Consider the following 14,734-nt stretch of genomic DNA (forward strand, 5'->3'; position numbering starts at 1 on the left):
ATCTGAACAATCAGGTTCCCCTCTTGTTTCTTGTCCTCCGGGAGTGCAACCATTTCCCTGCTCTTTTCAATTCTTTTTGATCCTCTTTAACTTCTTTATTGATTTGTTTTTTTTTTCTTTTTCCCTGCTGTTACCTCCAAAAACCCACTTCCAATATTTCTTCCTTTTTTCTAGCCCCATTGGCTTCCATCATGAGTACTGCTGTTTCATGTTCCCTACATTTTGGATCCATCTGCATCCATTTTGCACTAATGGTACGATCTGTACCATAAGTCAGCTTTCCTTCCACATCAGTCCTTAGACAGAAGGCCCTGATGTGTCCTTGTCTTTCTTATTTGGCCCCATACTCCTCTCAGTTTCCCAGATCATACATATAACATGCTGTTAGCTGCCCATGATAATATTTCTCTTTTCCTGAATGAGAAACACCAGGCAGGCGATTAATAACTTTCTTTCCGTTCTGTAGTTATGTTTGGCACATTCCCCAATTTTATTTTTTAGGTTCAGGAAGCTGCTAATATGCCACACTGTATTTTTAACCAAGTACCGATGTCTCATTGTTTTGTTCCTAAATAGAATGTATGATCTTTAGTCTGGACCTACTTATTGGCATCCCTCTCCCTGCCATGGTGGCTCATTTTTTTTCCTGTGAAGTCCCCCATTATATAGCTCACATCTCTGCTGCTTCGGGTTTGAATAGCAACAAAGATTCTTGTTTGTCTTTCCAGATTCAATCAGTAATTCAGGTCACCACCATAATCCTCTTGTTAGGTAGGTCTCTATCTCTTGTGCATGGAATGAAAGGGTACTTTATTATTCTCTTTTTCAGGAACCTGAGCTTCAAGGAAATGGGCAGCAGCCATGATCATCATCACTTTTTTAGATAATATTTTATTGTAACTAAGCACTTCATGTATATTATTAATTTGATCTTTCCAATAAATAGCCTTGAAAGGTAAGGAATGGAACAATGATTGCCCTCATTTTACAGTTATGAACACTGAAGCACAAAGAAATGAAGGGATTTGCCTATGGTTACATTAAAATGACAGAGGTAGTACTTGAACCCAAATCTTTTGACTCTGGAGTCTAGTGCTCTTTCATTTACATCATAGTTTTTCTTTCACGTTGGATTGGAGAGTCCATGAAAAGGTGGGATGGCTCTTGCTCTGGGTCTTATTTCCTGAGCCAAATAGCCCCTGACCTCCGGTGGTACATTTGTATGTTGTCAGGGAAGGTTGTGGGAGTCATCTCTCTAGGGAAAGAGTGTTGTTCTTTATGCCCCTAGCCCTAAGTCTGTGCTTCCACTGGCCTTTGGGTGCCAAGCACAGGGTACTTACCCTGTAGAGCTCAAGCAAGAGCTAAGGATCTGAGAGGGGCAGTAGTAGAAGCAGTGGTGGAAGGTGTGCCTGACAAATTAGAGTGGAGCATGGAGAAAGAAAGCACAAGATATTGTGGGTGAATCACTTGGGATCCTGTACCTTTCCTAGGAAATCAATCATAAAGGGACTGGTGAGACTGAACATTACTGGTAAGAAAAATACTTTGTGATTATGCCCTGGACATGTGAGGAGTGGAGTTGGTGTACTAATCTATCTATGTACTAATCTAATCTATGTACATCTATCTCAGTGGCTGGAGAACAATTCTGATATTAAGCCCATGTGTCTAATGGGCTTTTGTACAAAGAAACCTGGAACCCCAATGGCTAGAGACTGTGGCTAACTGTCTTATCATTTGGAGGACATATCTTTATCTTTAATGGCTTATTGCATCTAAACTATTCTATTAGAGGCACAATTCAAAATACATATTCCATTGATGGATGGTTAGTGGAGTCTTCTTTTTGTTTACCAAATGGCACAATGTTGCTGTTGGTTTTGACAAGTTGTGTGTGTGGCACATTTTATTCTGTTATCCCCTTCAAGGTTAGTAATTATTTCTTGAGCCGATTGTTGGTTGATCTGAATACAAAAAATTTTTACAATAATGTAAATACAAGTTGAGCCATGTGTAAATGTGTGTTGAAGCTGAGGTGTACCAGGCACTTCCAACCCACCTTCTCATTTAACTTTCCTCTCTGGATTATAGGACGAGAAGTTGGAATTGATTCTGACTATTGGACAGAAAAACATCCTTCTTGACCTTGACTGTTTTTTTATACAATCAGCTATCCCCTCCTTCTGAATATCTTTCCTTCCTGGGCGTTGATGCATCACGTTCTCATTCTCCTTTCCTGCTTTCTATACAGAGGTATACCCCAGGGTTCTGGGTCTTCCCTTCTTTTTTCTGTATACTTCCACTAGGATTCCATCAGTCCCCATGGGTTTAATGATCATTTATATGCAAATAACTTCTAATGCCATATGTCCAGGCTTTATCTTTCTTCGGAGCTCCAGTTCTTCATTTCTGATTTCCTGATGGAATTTACCTGGTTGTCCCATAGATTTCTGAAATTCATTATGCAGAAAATGGAACCTCACCCCTCTTTCTAATTTCTTTATTTCTGTGAGGACAGCACTAGTCCTTCTAGTCTCTCAAGTTACTTTCCCTTACCTTCTACAGCTAGTCAGTTGTTGAATCTTGCTGGCCTATCTCCACATCTCTTTCATCAGTAACTTCTCTCCACTTATATATCCTAATTTATGCTTTTGTCACCTCTCACCTGAACTGAATTAATCTCCTTGCCTCCAGCTCTCTTCCTTCTCCAATCTGTACTCCATATGGCGGTTATTTATGCTTTCAGTCTGACAACGAATGGACAGGTAGGTCATGCAGTAGATGGAGTGCTAGGCCTGGAGTCAGTAAGACTCATTTTCCTGAGTTCAAATCTGACCTCACTAGCTGTGTGACCCTGGGCAAGCTCACTTTATCCTGTTTGCCTCATTTTCCTCATCTGTAAAATGAACTGGAGAAGAAAATGTCAAACCACCCCAGTATCTTTGCCAAGAAAACACCAAATGGGATCATGAAGAGTCAGACGCTAATGAAATGACTGAACAACAACATGTAACAAAGGCAAAAGCCAATCCCTTTCCTCCAGGAACTCATATTCTGATTGGGGAGACAACATACAAACAATCATGTATGTTCAAGATATGTACAGTGTACATGTAGGCAGTCTCAGAAGGAAGGCCCTGACATTAACAGTTCTCGCAAAAGCTAGAATTTGAACTGAGATTTAAAGAAAGTTAGGGGAGCCAGGAGGTAGAGAAAAGGAGGGAAAGCATTTCAGGCATGGGGTATGGCCAGTGAAAAGGCATGGAACTGGGAGAGGGAGTGTTATGTATGGGGAACAGCAAGAAGGCCGTTGTCACTGGATCATAAAGTAAGAGGCCAAACAGAGAGTTTTACCTTTGTTCCTGTGAATAACAGATGATATCATTGATAAGACAAGAAGGCAAGGACCTCAGGTGTAGAGGATATTGTGGAAATGAACTGGTTCACCAAGCGGTAGATATAAGGAAGGAAGAATAGTGTAGTCAGAGAGGAGATGATGGACTGGGAAAGAATTGATTAGTAGAGGGATTGGAGGTCACCTTAAGGATGAAGAACAAGTTTGGAACAAGCACCGAGAAAGATAAACTCATAAAAGAGCATAGTGAGATAGTAAAATTTCAGAGTTTATGAACATGGAAATAGAACATTTGTGAGTGATGGCAAGATCAAGGATGTGACTGTCTGTGTGTGTGGTTGGAGTAGAGGATTTCATCAAGGGAAATGAGTATGGGGCTAGTGATTTTCCTAAAACTCAGGTTTGACCACATAACTCTCCTCAGGAAGCTTCGAGGGCTCCCAGTTGCTTCTAGGATCAAATATAAACTCTTCTAGTTGGCGTTTAAATTTCTTTAGAATATGAATGTAACTTACCTTTTTAAATTGATTCTACATTCTATACTGAAGTTGCATTGCATCTTCACATACTCCCTGTTCCACCTTAGTTGGCCCGCTTTCAGTTCCTCATACATAATATTCTATCTCTTTCCTCTGCCTTTATTTACACAAGTTATTCTTCATTCCTGAAATATTTTCCTTCTTCACCTCTTTCTCTTGGAAACACTGGTTCTCTTCAAGCTTTAGCTCAAGGCCCTTCCTCCTGGAGTTGTTAGTGCTTGCTCTTTTCCTGGTAATCATTTTGTATTTACTTATCTATATGCAGATTTTTTCCCTGCAGTAGAATGTAAGCTCTGAGGGCAGGGCCTGGTTTCTTTTTGTCTTCATATCCTTGGCACCTAACACAGTACCTGGCAGAGTAGGCACTTAGCGAATGTGACAGGACCACTAGCTATTACCATCTCATACCATTGTGTATTTGTACAGGATATCACCCATATTCATAATATGCCCCTTACTCTCCTAGGACTCCTTTTCTATTCTTAAGGCACCACCCAGGTGCCATCTTCTTTGTGCAATGTTTTTGGATTCCCCTAGATGTCAGGATTCTCTTCCTCCTCAAATTACCTTGCATTTACTTATCTGGATATACACTGTTCCTTGAAGACAGGTGTGGTTTAGGTTAGTCTTTGTTTCCTAGCACCTAGCACTGTGTTTTTGCACATGGTAGTCACTTAAATATTTATTGATTTACAATCTGCCTGTTGTGATCAAGGCTGTCTACACTGGAGTGTCTCAGAAATGTCGGCTGGGAGTAGCTTTTTCTGAGTTCTTCTGATAAACTTAACAAGCTTTATTTCTGGGTTATACCAGTGGAAGCCCTAGCTGGGGGCAGATGAATGGATGCGGTGACGTTAGCTCTAGGATTCCACTCAAAGTAAAAGAGTTTTGGAAATGAAGCCAGAGGTCTCACAGCCTCCGCTCCCTGCCCTGAGACTGAGCTGTCTCCCATCGGATCGGGTTCGCTGCAGATGGGGAAATAACGATTTGTTCTTTTTCAGAAAATCCCCGAGAGTCCTGTTTTGATCCTGGTTCCATTAAAAATGGGACCCGAACTGGGACAGACCTGAAACTGGGTTCCACCGTCACATACTACTGCAGCGGAGGCTATGTGATCGAGGGTGCCTCCACACTGACCTGCATCCTGGCGGCCGATGGGAAGCCTGTGTGGAACAAGCCCCGGCCCCTCTGTACAGGTTGTATGACATTTGATGTGATTAGCGTAGGAGAACAACCTCCTAGTGAAGCCATGGGAAGTAACCAAGGCAGAGATGATTGTGGAGCCAGAGTAGAGAAAGCTAAGTGGAACCAAGGATGTCTGTATAAAGGAGAGATTAATGACTTCCAGGCCTACTCTGCCAGAAGTGTCAAAGACAGCTTTTGGTGGCATGAGGACAGGATTGCTAATTTTACCCCACCCTCCATCCTGTGGCCCTTTGCTACTGATACCTTTTTAGGTGGTAGCCAGATAACTAGGGTATTAGATTTTTTACACAGAGTATGAGGAAGATAAGGTATTTTTGACTAAGATATTATCAGATAAAGTGTGGTTCAACTAAATAAGTTTGAAGTCTGATAAGTAAAGCTATAATAGTTAACTCAGATGTTTGCTTGATTACGTAAGTATTGGATAACTGATATAGGCGATAACTAAGATATCAGAATCCCAGATCTGCCACTTACTACCTTTGTGAGAGTGAGCAAATCACTTGGTCTCTGGGCCTCGGCTAATTCATCTCTAAAAAGAGGGGGTTGGACTTGATGACTTTTAAGATCCCTTCTGATTCCAAATCTAGAATCGTAGAGGTAAGGATTGATGTTTAAAAACTGTGACCTTTCAGGGTTATCTTAATTTTAATGTAACCCTTTGGAGACGGTATCTGACGGAGGGGAAAAGAGCCATCCATTATTACAAGGATGTTGTCTGGATGATCCAAGTCAAGCCTCTCTCTAGAGGTGCAGTTTTCCTTAAGTCAGGACTCCTTAATTTTGTGTGTGTGTGTGTGTGTGTGTGTGTGATGAACCCCTTTGTTAGTCTGGTGAAGCCTTTGGATACCTTCTCATAGTCATGTTTTTAAATGCATAAACTAAAATACAATGGATTACAAAGGAAATCAATTGTATTGAAATATAGTTATCAAGTTATATATTTTTTAAAAAGATATGCTTTTGGGAAAGCATATTCCCTTTACCCCTCAACGAATAAACAATTTAACCTGCCTTTTCAGAAAGTTGGCTGGTCAGAGCAATAGAACAAAGGAAGGCCATGAGATGGGGAGAAAGGGAAGTATTAAGCACTTGTGTACTGGTTGGGCTTCATTGTCTCAAGAAGGATCTGTTGGGCCCTCAGTCAGAGTCTTCCTCTGAGGCCCACTACAGTCCTTTCCAGGGAAACATGGGTTTCTGTGAAAAGGCTGACCCCTTCTCCCAGATGAGCACTGAGAGATGAAATGGACATAAGTATGGACATTCTGTTTTTTCAAAAACGTTGGCTTGGAAACTTTGTGTTGGGACTGGTCAGAATCACTCTTCAGTTCTTTCTCTCTTGTAACAACAGTGCTCTCACATTTCCAGCTCTCAGAACAGGCCCCTTTTGTCACTCCCAGAATGTCAGGGCCCTTATTCCATGATCTTAGGCCCAGTTTTCTTTGGTAACGATAGATATGATTTTGTTATTTCATCATGTAAATACTTGCCAGAGCAGGTAGGTGGCACAATAGATAGAGCCCTGGGCTTGGAATTAGGAAGGCTCATCTTCCTGAGTTCAAATCTAGCTTCAGACACTTACTAGCTGTGTGACCCTGTTTGCCTCAATTCTTCACCTGTAAAATGAGCTGGAGAAGGAATGACAGACCACTCTAGTATCTTTGCAGGAAAACCCCCAAAGGGGTCATAAAGAGTCTGACATGACTGAAGCAACCCAGCAATAACAACAAAAAGACACGCCAGCCATTCTCAAGAAGGCCATTAAGGGACACACCAATGGCCGGGTTGGCCACAGAGATATTCTTAGGGCAAGAAGACCTCCTTTCTCACTTCTGACCTGACCTCATTTCCCTTTGCTACCCTGAAGTGGGGGTAGGGGAATGCTAGAACTAGGGAGCATGATAACTGAATGGGGAAAGAGGTAGCTGATGGTCACCTGCCCCTCTGTTTTTTTTTCTTTCAGCACCCTGTGGGGGCCAGTATGTAGGTTCTGATGGGGTTGTCTTATCCCCCAATTACCCTCAAAATTATACACGCGGACAAGTTTGCCTGTATTTTATCGTGGTGCCAAAGGACTATGGTATGTTCCCTCTGTGGTCTATCACTTTTATCTGAAAGCTAGAAACTCCACAGTCCTGGCTGTAAGTCCAAGGGTGAGAAAGTATAGGATATGTCCCAAAACAGGCATGGAAATGTTTCACCCCAGTTGCTCTTATGGTACACAAAGGGGGTGGGTCTGACTTAATCTTACATCCTCTTTAATACAACACCCTCAGCCATGGAAACTACCAATAAAGAGTTACCATATCATCTCAGTGGGGCATCTTTCTGCAAAGGGCCAGATTGTATGCTCCACAGAATGGGGCCAAAATGCGTGCATCCTCTCTATGTGTACATGTCGTAGAAGGTCTTATTGTTGTCATAGTATAATCATGATAATCTTATCTGGTTCTGGAATGTGTCCAACAATACTTGCATGTGTGAATAGGGATTTTTTATGAGTGGGTGTGAGTTTTATCTTCCTACCTGGTTAGCTCCTATGGACAGAGTGTCTACCTCTTCCTGTCACTGTATTACCTAGTACAAAGTTGGCCTTACAGTCTGAGTTCAAAAAGAAAAAAACAAAAACAAACTAAACTCCTGAACAGCAAAGTCTAAGAGTCATTGAACAAAGTCAGATTCTTAGGTCCTAGCTGGCACAGTGTAAGGAACACCAGAATTGAAGGTGGAGGAACTAGGTTCATATTCTGCCTCTGCCATTTATTACTCATGTGACTTAGGGAAATTTTTTAATTTCTCTGGGCCTCGGTTTCTTCTTAGTCAAATAAGAAGGCTGAAACAGATGACCTCAAAGATTCCTTCTTGTTCAAAACCTGTGATTCTAAGAACCAGGACTTCCTTTGATGCACTGTTGGAGAACACACAGGTGGCAAAAAGAGCAGGGCTTTCCCGAAAAATACAGACCTTTTCTTTTCTTGGCGGCCCTTTGGAGACTGGAACAGGGACCAGGACAGAGATTTTCCTACATTTGTCCTTATTCCCGGAATTCAGTTTTATTTGGAGAGAAAAGTTTTGCATCATGTTGGATATATGGCTTCTTCACTTGGAGACAGAAATAATGATCTCCCTAACCTAACATCTGCTGAGAAACCTGCTCATTTACAGCTGTTCTCTGTCCAAATGGTGGTCTACTTCTGATACAAAGAACACTGGCATTAGAGTTAGTGGCCCTGACCACGAGATTCTGGCTTTACTGCTCATTCGGTGTATTCCCTTGTCCTTTGGCCAGATCTCTTTGAGTCTATGGGCTTCAATTCCAGTATCTGAAAAATGAAGGTGATTGTGTTAGATGACAGTCAGTCAGTACTCTTCTACTTCTAAAGGCCACGATTCTGCTTAGTATTGTATTAAAACATCAGGAGCATTACCTCTGAAGTTAGGCAGAACAATGAACAGAAATTGCAGGATGAAGAAGATCGAAATAATTAGATCTGTCCTGAAATAGAACAGTTTGCTGCAGGAGTCAGTGTGTTCCATGTCGTTAGAGGTATTTAAGAAGAGTCTGGAGAATACTTGTCAGAGATATTGTAGAGGAAATTTATTGTTTGGATATAGTTTGGACTAGGTGAGTTCTGAATGTGCTTCCAACTCTGTGGTCCTGTGACTCAAACTAATTTTTTAATACTCACCATATCTTGCAAGCACCTTCTAATGGGCATATGTACCATCGGCATGTTGTGTGTGTAGGTATTCACAGATCAGTGTACCCTCAGCATATTTTAGCAAAATACAAGCCAAATTGAGTACACAGATACTGGAGCCCTATAGAAGATCTTTTCTTTCTAGTTCAATTTTCACGTTCCGGAACCAGATAAGAGTTATCATTATCATGACTGTACTGTGGCAGCAATAAGACCTTCTACGACATGTGCACATAGTGAGGTTGCATGTACTTTGGCCCCATTCTGTGGTGCATACACTCTGGTCCTTTGCAGAAAAGATGTTTGTCCCACTGAGAAATGTCCAGCTATCCTAGGCCAACTGCTTCCTTTGCTCATAGAGGATACTAAGGATATAACTCCTGTAGCCCTGTTTGGGACCTGCTTTCCTTATATGTATTTCAGCTCAGCATGAAAATGAATTTCCCAACAATTAGAGCTGCCCAACTATTGAACAGGATTCTTTGCAAAGTATTAATTACTAGTCATTAACATTATCTAAGTGAAGGTGAAGTGGTCACTAATCAGAAATAGTAGAGGGGGATCCCTACCTGGGGTGATAGAGAGTTTCCAGGGTCTTTCCAAGTAAGACATTCAGTGGTTCCAGATACCTAGTGGTTTCCCCATAATTTAAATTGAAGCAGGCTCAAATATACCATCTCTTGTGTGCCCAATACACCCAACTATCCACGTAGGCTGATCTGGTGTATAATATGTTTCTTTGTTGTCCTTAAAACATCTCCATTCTGGGAAATAAAGCAGAATATCAAGGTTGAGCTTCTGGTATTCAGGACAGATGGGGGTTTGATTTGATTCTCTCTTTTTTTCATACTGTGCCTAAGGAAGATGGGAGAGAAGGCTGGCTAGGCCACTTAAACTATGTCCACTGCCAGCTTCCCAGATTTCTGATTTAATTTTCTTAAATCCTTAACAAACTATTCAGTCATTCAAAATATAAGACTGAGAGCCTGTGTGCCTGGCCTGTGCTAGAATCTATACAAGCAAGTGAATATTTTACCAACCATACATCTTATAAGGATATAAAGTAGAGGAACCATCAGAGTTGCATGGGATAAATCAGAGAGAGCTTCTTGGAGGATGTTTGGCACGTTCAGGATTTTATAGGAAAAGATAGGCAACGGTTGTTAGAATGGGATAAGGTCAGAAATAGAGCCAAAATTGGATTTGGAGGATTGGGGAGGATTAATAATGAAATATGCTACCTATCTCCTGATAGAGAGGTGAAAGACTCAAGAGTACAAAATGAGACACATAAATATTTTTAAATGACAAATGCAGAAATATGTTTTGCCTGACTACACGTTTTTAAAAGGTATTTTGCATTTTCTTAATTAGAAGAGTTGGGTTGGGAAGTAAAGAAATTGTGTCTTTGCTGATTGAAAAAAAATACATTTTTTAAAAAATAGAGAATGAAATAGGATGTCCTAGGAGGAGAATGTTTTGTGAATTCTTACAATCCTTCTCATATACTATGCTCTACCTGGCCTCTGTTTCCTCTGCAGTGGTATTTGGCCAGTTTGCCTTCTTTCATACAGCCCTTAATGATGTAGTGGAAGTTCATGATGGACACAATCAGCACTCAAGGCTCCTGAGCTCTCTATCTGGCTCCCACACAGGTATGAGAGAACACAACTGAGAGGTAAGGGAAGCCTTAGAAGTAGGGAATAAGATGTGGAAGGGCAACGGTTTATCCTTATGGGAATTTTAAATACAGTTCTCTCTTTATGCCATGATGCTGGTCCTTCTCTAGAACATAACAAAAGAACATAATTTCTATCGGACTAAATGTAGTTTTTGAAATGAAATTAAATGTTTGTTTTATTCAGGGTTAATATGGCAGAACCATAAACGTTTGGAGCCTACACACACACACACACACACACACACACACACACACACACACACACGCAAACAACATAATCTGAGCTTATACTATATACTATTCCTCCCTCTAAACAATTTAGCACTTATTTGGTAGGTTAAAGCTTTTTTTCAGAATTATGAGGTATGTCATCTACACATGAAAGCATGAAAGGAAAAAAAGGGAGTGTATTTTCTGCCAAAGAAAATATACTAAAACCTGGAGATGCAAACAAATACAACCACAGCAGCAATACAAGCCTTCAAGGAATTAACATTTAGAAGGGGGAGATAATAACTAACATTTAGATAGTGCTTACTACATGCCAGGCACTGTGCTAAATGCCTTACAGTTATCTCGCTTGATCCTCACAGCAACCCTGGGAGACAAGTGGTGTTAATATCTCCATTTTACAGATGAGGAAACTGAGGCAGGTTAAGTGACTTGCCCAGGGTCACACAATTAGCAAGTGTCTGAGTTCAGATTTGAACTCAGGTCTTCCTAATTCCAGGCCCAGTGCTCCATCCTGCTGCCCCACAAATTAGGGAGTAGTGGCCAAGGACGGGTGCTGTGGCTTTGCTATGTAGAGCCATTGACACACCTTTTCCAAAAGCAATTACTGTAATGATAGTACTGATTAATCTTCCCAAACCCAAGGAGTCTGGCTGAGAGATGGCCAAGTCTGATGATACTTGAAGCTTGGCTTGCTCTATGCCTTTGGCTTGTCTCACTCTATGCCTTTGTCTTGTCTCTTAGGTAAGTTTTCTTACCTGTAAGTGGAGATAGCAATCCCTGCCTTACCTGCCCCACAGGGTTGGTGTAAGGATCAAGTGAGGAGAACATAGATATGAAAGCATTTTTAGATTTTATTATTTGTATCTAGGCTAGATTTGCATTCAGAAGACTTGGGTTTGAGGCCTGACTTTGTTACTTATTAAATGTATGACCTTTGTGCACTTCATTTCACACCTCTGGGTGTTCAGTTCACTTATTTGTAAAATGAAGGCTTTGAACTAAGTGGTGTCTGAGGTTCCTTACAGGTTCAAAGTTTTGTTAATGCTCTGATCTTTCCAGTCTACTCCAATTTTCCAGTAAGGAGTTTTTTTCAGAAGGACTAGGAGTAACCCTAGCTAGAAAAGAAGAAATCTTGATTACTGTGACAAATTTTAGCTAGTTTATTCAGGCTCTTTGTGTTATTCTCTCACTTCTCACTCTTTGTTTTCCATAGGAGAATCACTGCCCTTGGCCACCTCCAATCAAGTGTTAATTAAGTTCAGTGCCAAAGGCCAAGCAACAGCTAGAGGATTTCACTTTGTTTACCAAGGTAGGTAAGATGAGGAAGAGAGGGTTGGCTCCCAGCTGGGCCAGACAGGGGTCTGTCAGTACAAAATTCACACAGGATCCTTTTTTGCATGGATACAGTCTAACCATTAGATTTCATATTCTTGCAAATGATCTTTAGATAAGGATTATCAGCCTGAGGTCCACATAACTCTTAGGTGTTTATGTGATTTTGGCTGAAATGGAAATGTGGAACGTAAAACTCTAGCCACAGGTCTGACGGCCCAGGTTCAGCACTTAGCTCCCATCTTTTAATTTGCGGCAGTTGGTCACCAGTGGAATAAATCCTTGGGCATCCAGATTCTAATACCCTTTTGTTTATATTAGAATTCTTAACCAGGGATCCATGAACTTATTTTAATATTTTAACAACTGTGTTTCACAATTGTTGGTTTTCTTTGTAATCCTATGTATTTTTATACATTTTTATGACAAGGGGTCTGTAGGCTACACTAGACTGCCAAGGGAGTCCATGATACACAAAAAGGTTTAGAATCTCTGTTTTAGACCATAGTGCTGGTCATACTGGTACTTTGCTCAGGAACTTAACTGCCCTATGGTCAGGAAACCAGCATTCACTTGACTGTATTGGGTCTTTATCACTGTCTGTAGTATGGTTGCACCCGGTTTTGCAAGGTTCTGGGTCAAATGTGCCTTGGAAGCTTTCTGAAGATACACCTCACAGAAATACCCCATTTTAGTTGTTTGACCCATAAATAGCTTTCATGATTGGAATTCCAGCCTGGAAGGGGGTAAGGGAAGAGGAAGAAAGTATTATGCCACTCTGGTTGTTTGGACCTGTGTAGTACAGGAACCTCATACACATTTATCTCCTCTCTGATCATGTAAGAAGATCTGCTTATGCTTAGTGCCAGCCCTGCTTTCCTGCAATATTCACTTGTTCTTTTGAGGGATATAAAGCAGTCAGCCATATCTCTGATACTTTTCCCAATCTCCAGACAATATCTTACAGAGGGTTCTCTTATACCCTGTTTACAGTAGTTTTACCTTCTCTGTATAAATCAGTGACCTTGTTTAAAACAGCTCAGGTAAGTTAAAGAAAAAGAAAGATTGAATTATGTATTCATAAACGTCTGTATGGAAACAGTAGTTTATGGAGAGAGGGGACCAGAGTGCTGGAGTGGGGTTTAGCCTGGGTCTAGGCAAAAATAGTTTGATCAGAACTTACTCGCCTTGCAAGCATGAGACTAAAGAATGATCAGGGATTTGAGCCAATAGAGTGGTAGTAGACAGTCACTAAAAAAGTGATAGATTCATCAGGTGCCTGGTTTTATAACCTTAGTTTCCCTTTAGATAACTGCTAATCTTTCCTTTGGTAAATTCGCAAAACTGTGAAACTGTCAGGATAATGCCCAAGTTCCAATTACGATAGGACTGGCATGCTATTATGAAATGGTAGAGAAGGCTCCTGTGACATCTTGGAATCTAAGGACTGGGATAAGCACATAGGCACCTCTGGGTTCTAGGCTAGATCTATAACATAGCTTTATTACTTCTCTCCTGATGAATGTTACTGCTTGTCTTTGGAGCAGAATAAACCAGACTTTGGAGCCAAAGAAATAACCATAGTCACCACAGTGAAGACACAAGGGGAAAAAATCATGGAACTTTAATACCACTTGTGATGCCCCTAACACTTTCTCTTAGCCCATCTTAGTTCTTTACTTACATTATAACTGCATATCTTCTATTTACCACTTACCATCATGTTTAGGTCAGTCTGATCAAGGATAGACCCATTCCCCCTGTCTGCAGCACTGCATCAGGAGGTGCTCATGCAGTGAACTTGACTTAATATAGTAACTTTCTCTCCTTCCATGAAGTAGGAGCATCCTTTTTGTTTCTGTACCTCACAGCACCATTTTTGCCCTACTATTGGCTGGATTTGATGGGATTCCTGGGTTTCCTGCCCCTGAGTCATCAAATAATTTTGCACAAAGCATAGTTTTATTTGTCCTAGCTGCAAAGTGGGCATGATCCTTATTGATCTTTTTACAAAGAATATGTAGAAATCTTAGGTAGAAGTACAAGACTTTATTTGAACCAGTTTGTTTCTAGGCTTTAGTTTTGGGCAACGATAAAAGAGACTCATTTATGGTGCAATTGCCAGGTTAACAGTCTCTCTTTTTTATCATTCTCCCCCATATAGCGGTACCTCGGACTAGTGCCACACAGTGTAGCTCTGTGCCTGAACCCCGATATGGCAGGAGGATTGGAAGTGATTTCTCAGTGGGGGCTGTGGTCCGCTTCGAGTGCAATTCTGGATATTCCTTACAGGGCTCCCGTCATATTGAGTGCCTTACAGTTCCTGGGGCTCTAGCTCAGTGGAATGTTTCTGTTCCCACCTGTGTAGGTGAGTGTTTGAAGGTGGGTTGGGCTGGAGGGGACCAGATGCTAGTGTGGGGTACAGGTTTTCAAAAATATCCCATGGAAGTTCCAGTTTGGGGGTGGTAGCAAAAGTACAAGAAAAAATCACCTTTAAGTAAACTGGATGGGGATTATGTCTTTCTAGAGAACATTAATAAATGATCTCCTGTCCATGAGCATGAATGAAGTCACTTCTTATGTCATGACCCTGAATCCCCAAACAAATTTGTAAAACACTACCTACCACAGCTAAAAACTTAGGGCTTGGAATTTCTCTCCTGACTGTGTTATCTTTCCACATACT

At 41.1% G+C, this 14,734-nt stretch overlaps 1 protein-coding gene across 1 annotated transcript in view; it reads left to right on the forward strand.

The window, feature by feature from the left end:
• Positions 1-14,734, forward strand: part of CSMD2 (CUB and Sushi multiple domains 2) — an 842,922-nt gene that overhangs the window by 662,481 nt on the left and 165,707 nt on the right. Inside the window, exons 30-34 of the mRNA XM_036743760.1 lie at positions 4,896-5,090; positions 7,064-7,180; positions 10,343-10,456; positions 11,930-12,025; positions 14,213-14,416. Coding sequence (XP_036599655.1) covers positions 4,896-5,090; positions 7,064-7,180; positions 10,343-10,456; positions 11,930-12,025; positions 14,213-14,416 — 726 coding nt within the window. The remainder of the gene's footprint in view (positions 1-4,895; positions 5,091-7,063; positions 7,181-10,342; positions 10,457-11,929; positions 12,026-14,212; positions 14,417-14,734) is intronic.

The sequence above is a fragment of the Trichosurus vulpecula genome, chromosome 2, assembly GCF_011100635.1.
Source record: "Trichosurus vulpecula isolate mTriVul1 chromosome 2, mTriVul1.pri, whole genome shotgun sequence".
Lineage (NCBI taxonomy): Eukaryota > Metazoa > Chordata > Mammalia > Diprotodontia > Phalangeridae > Trichosurus > Trichosurus vulpecula.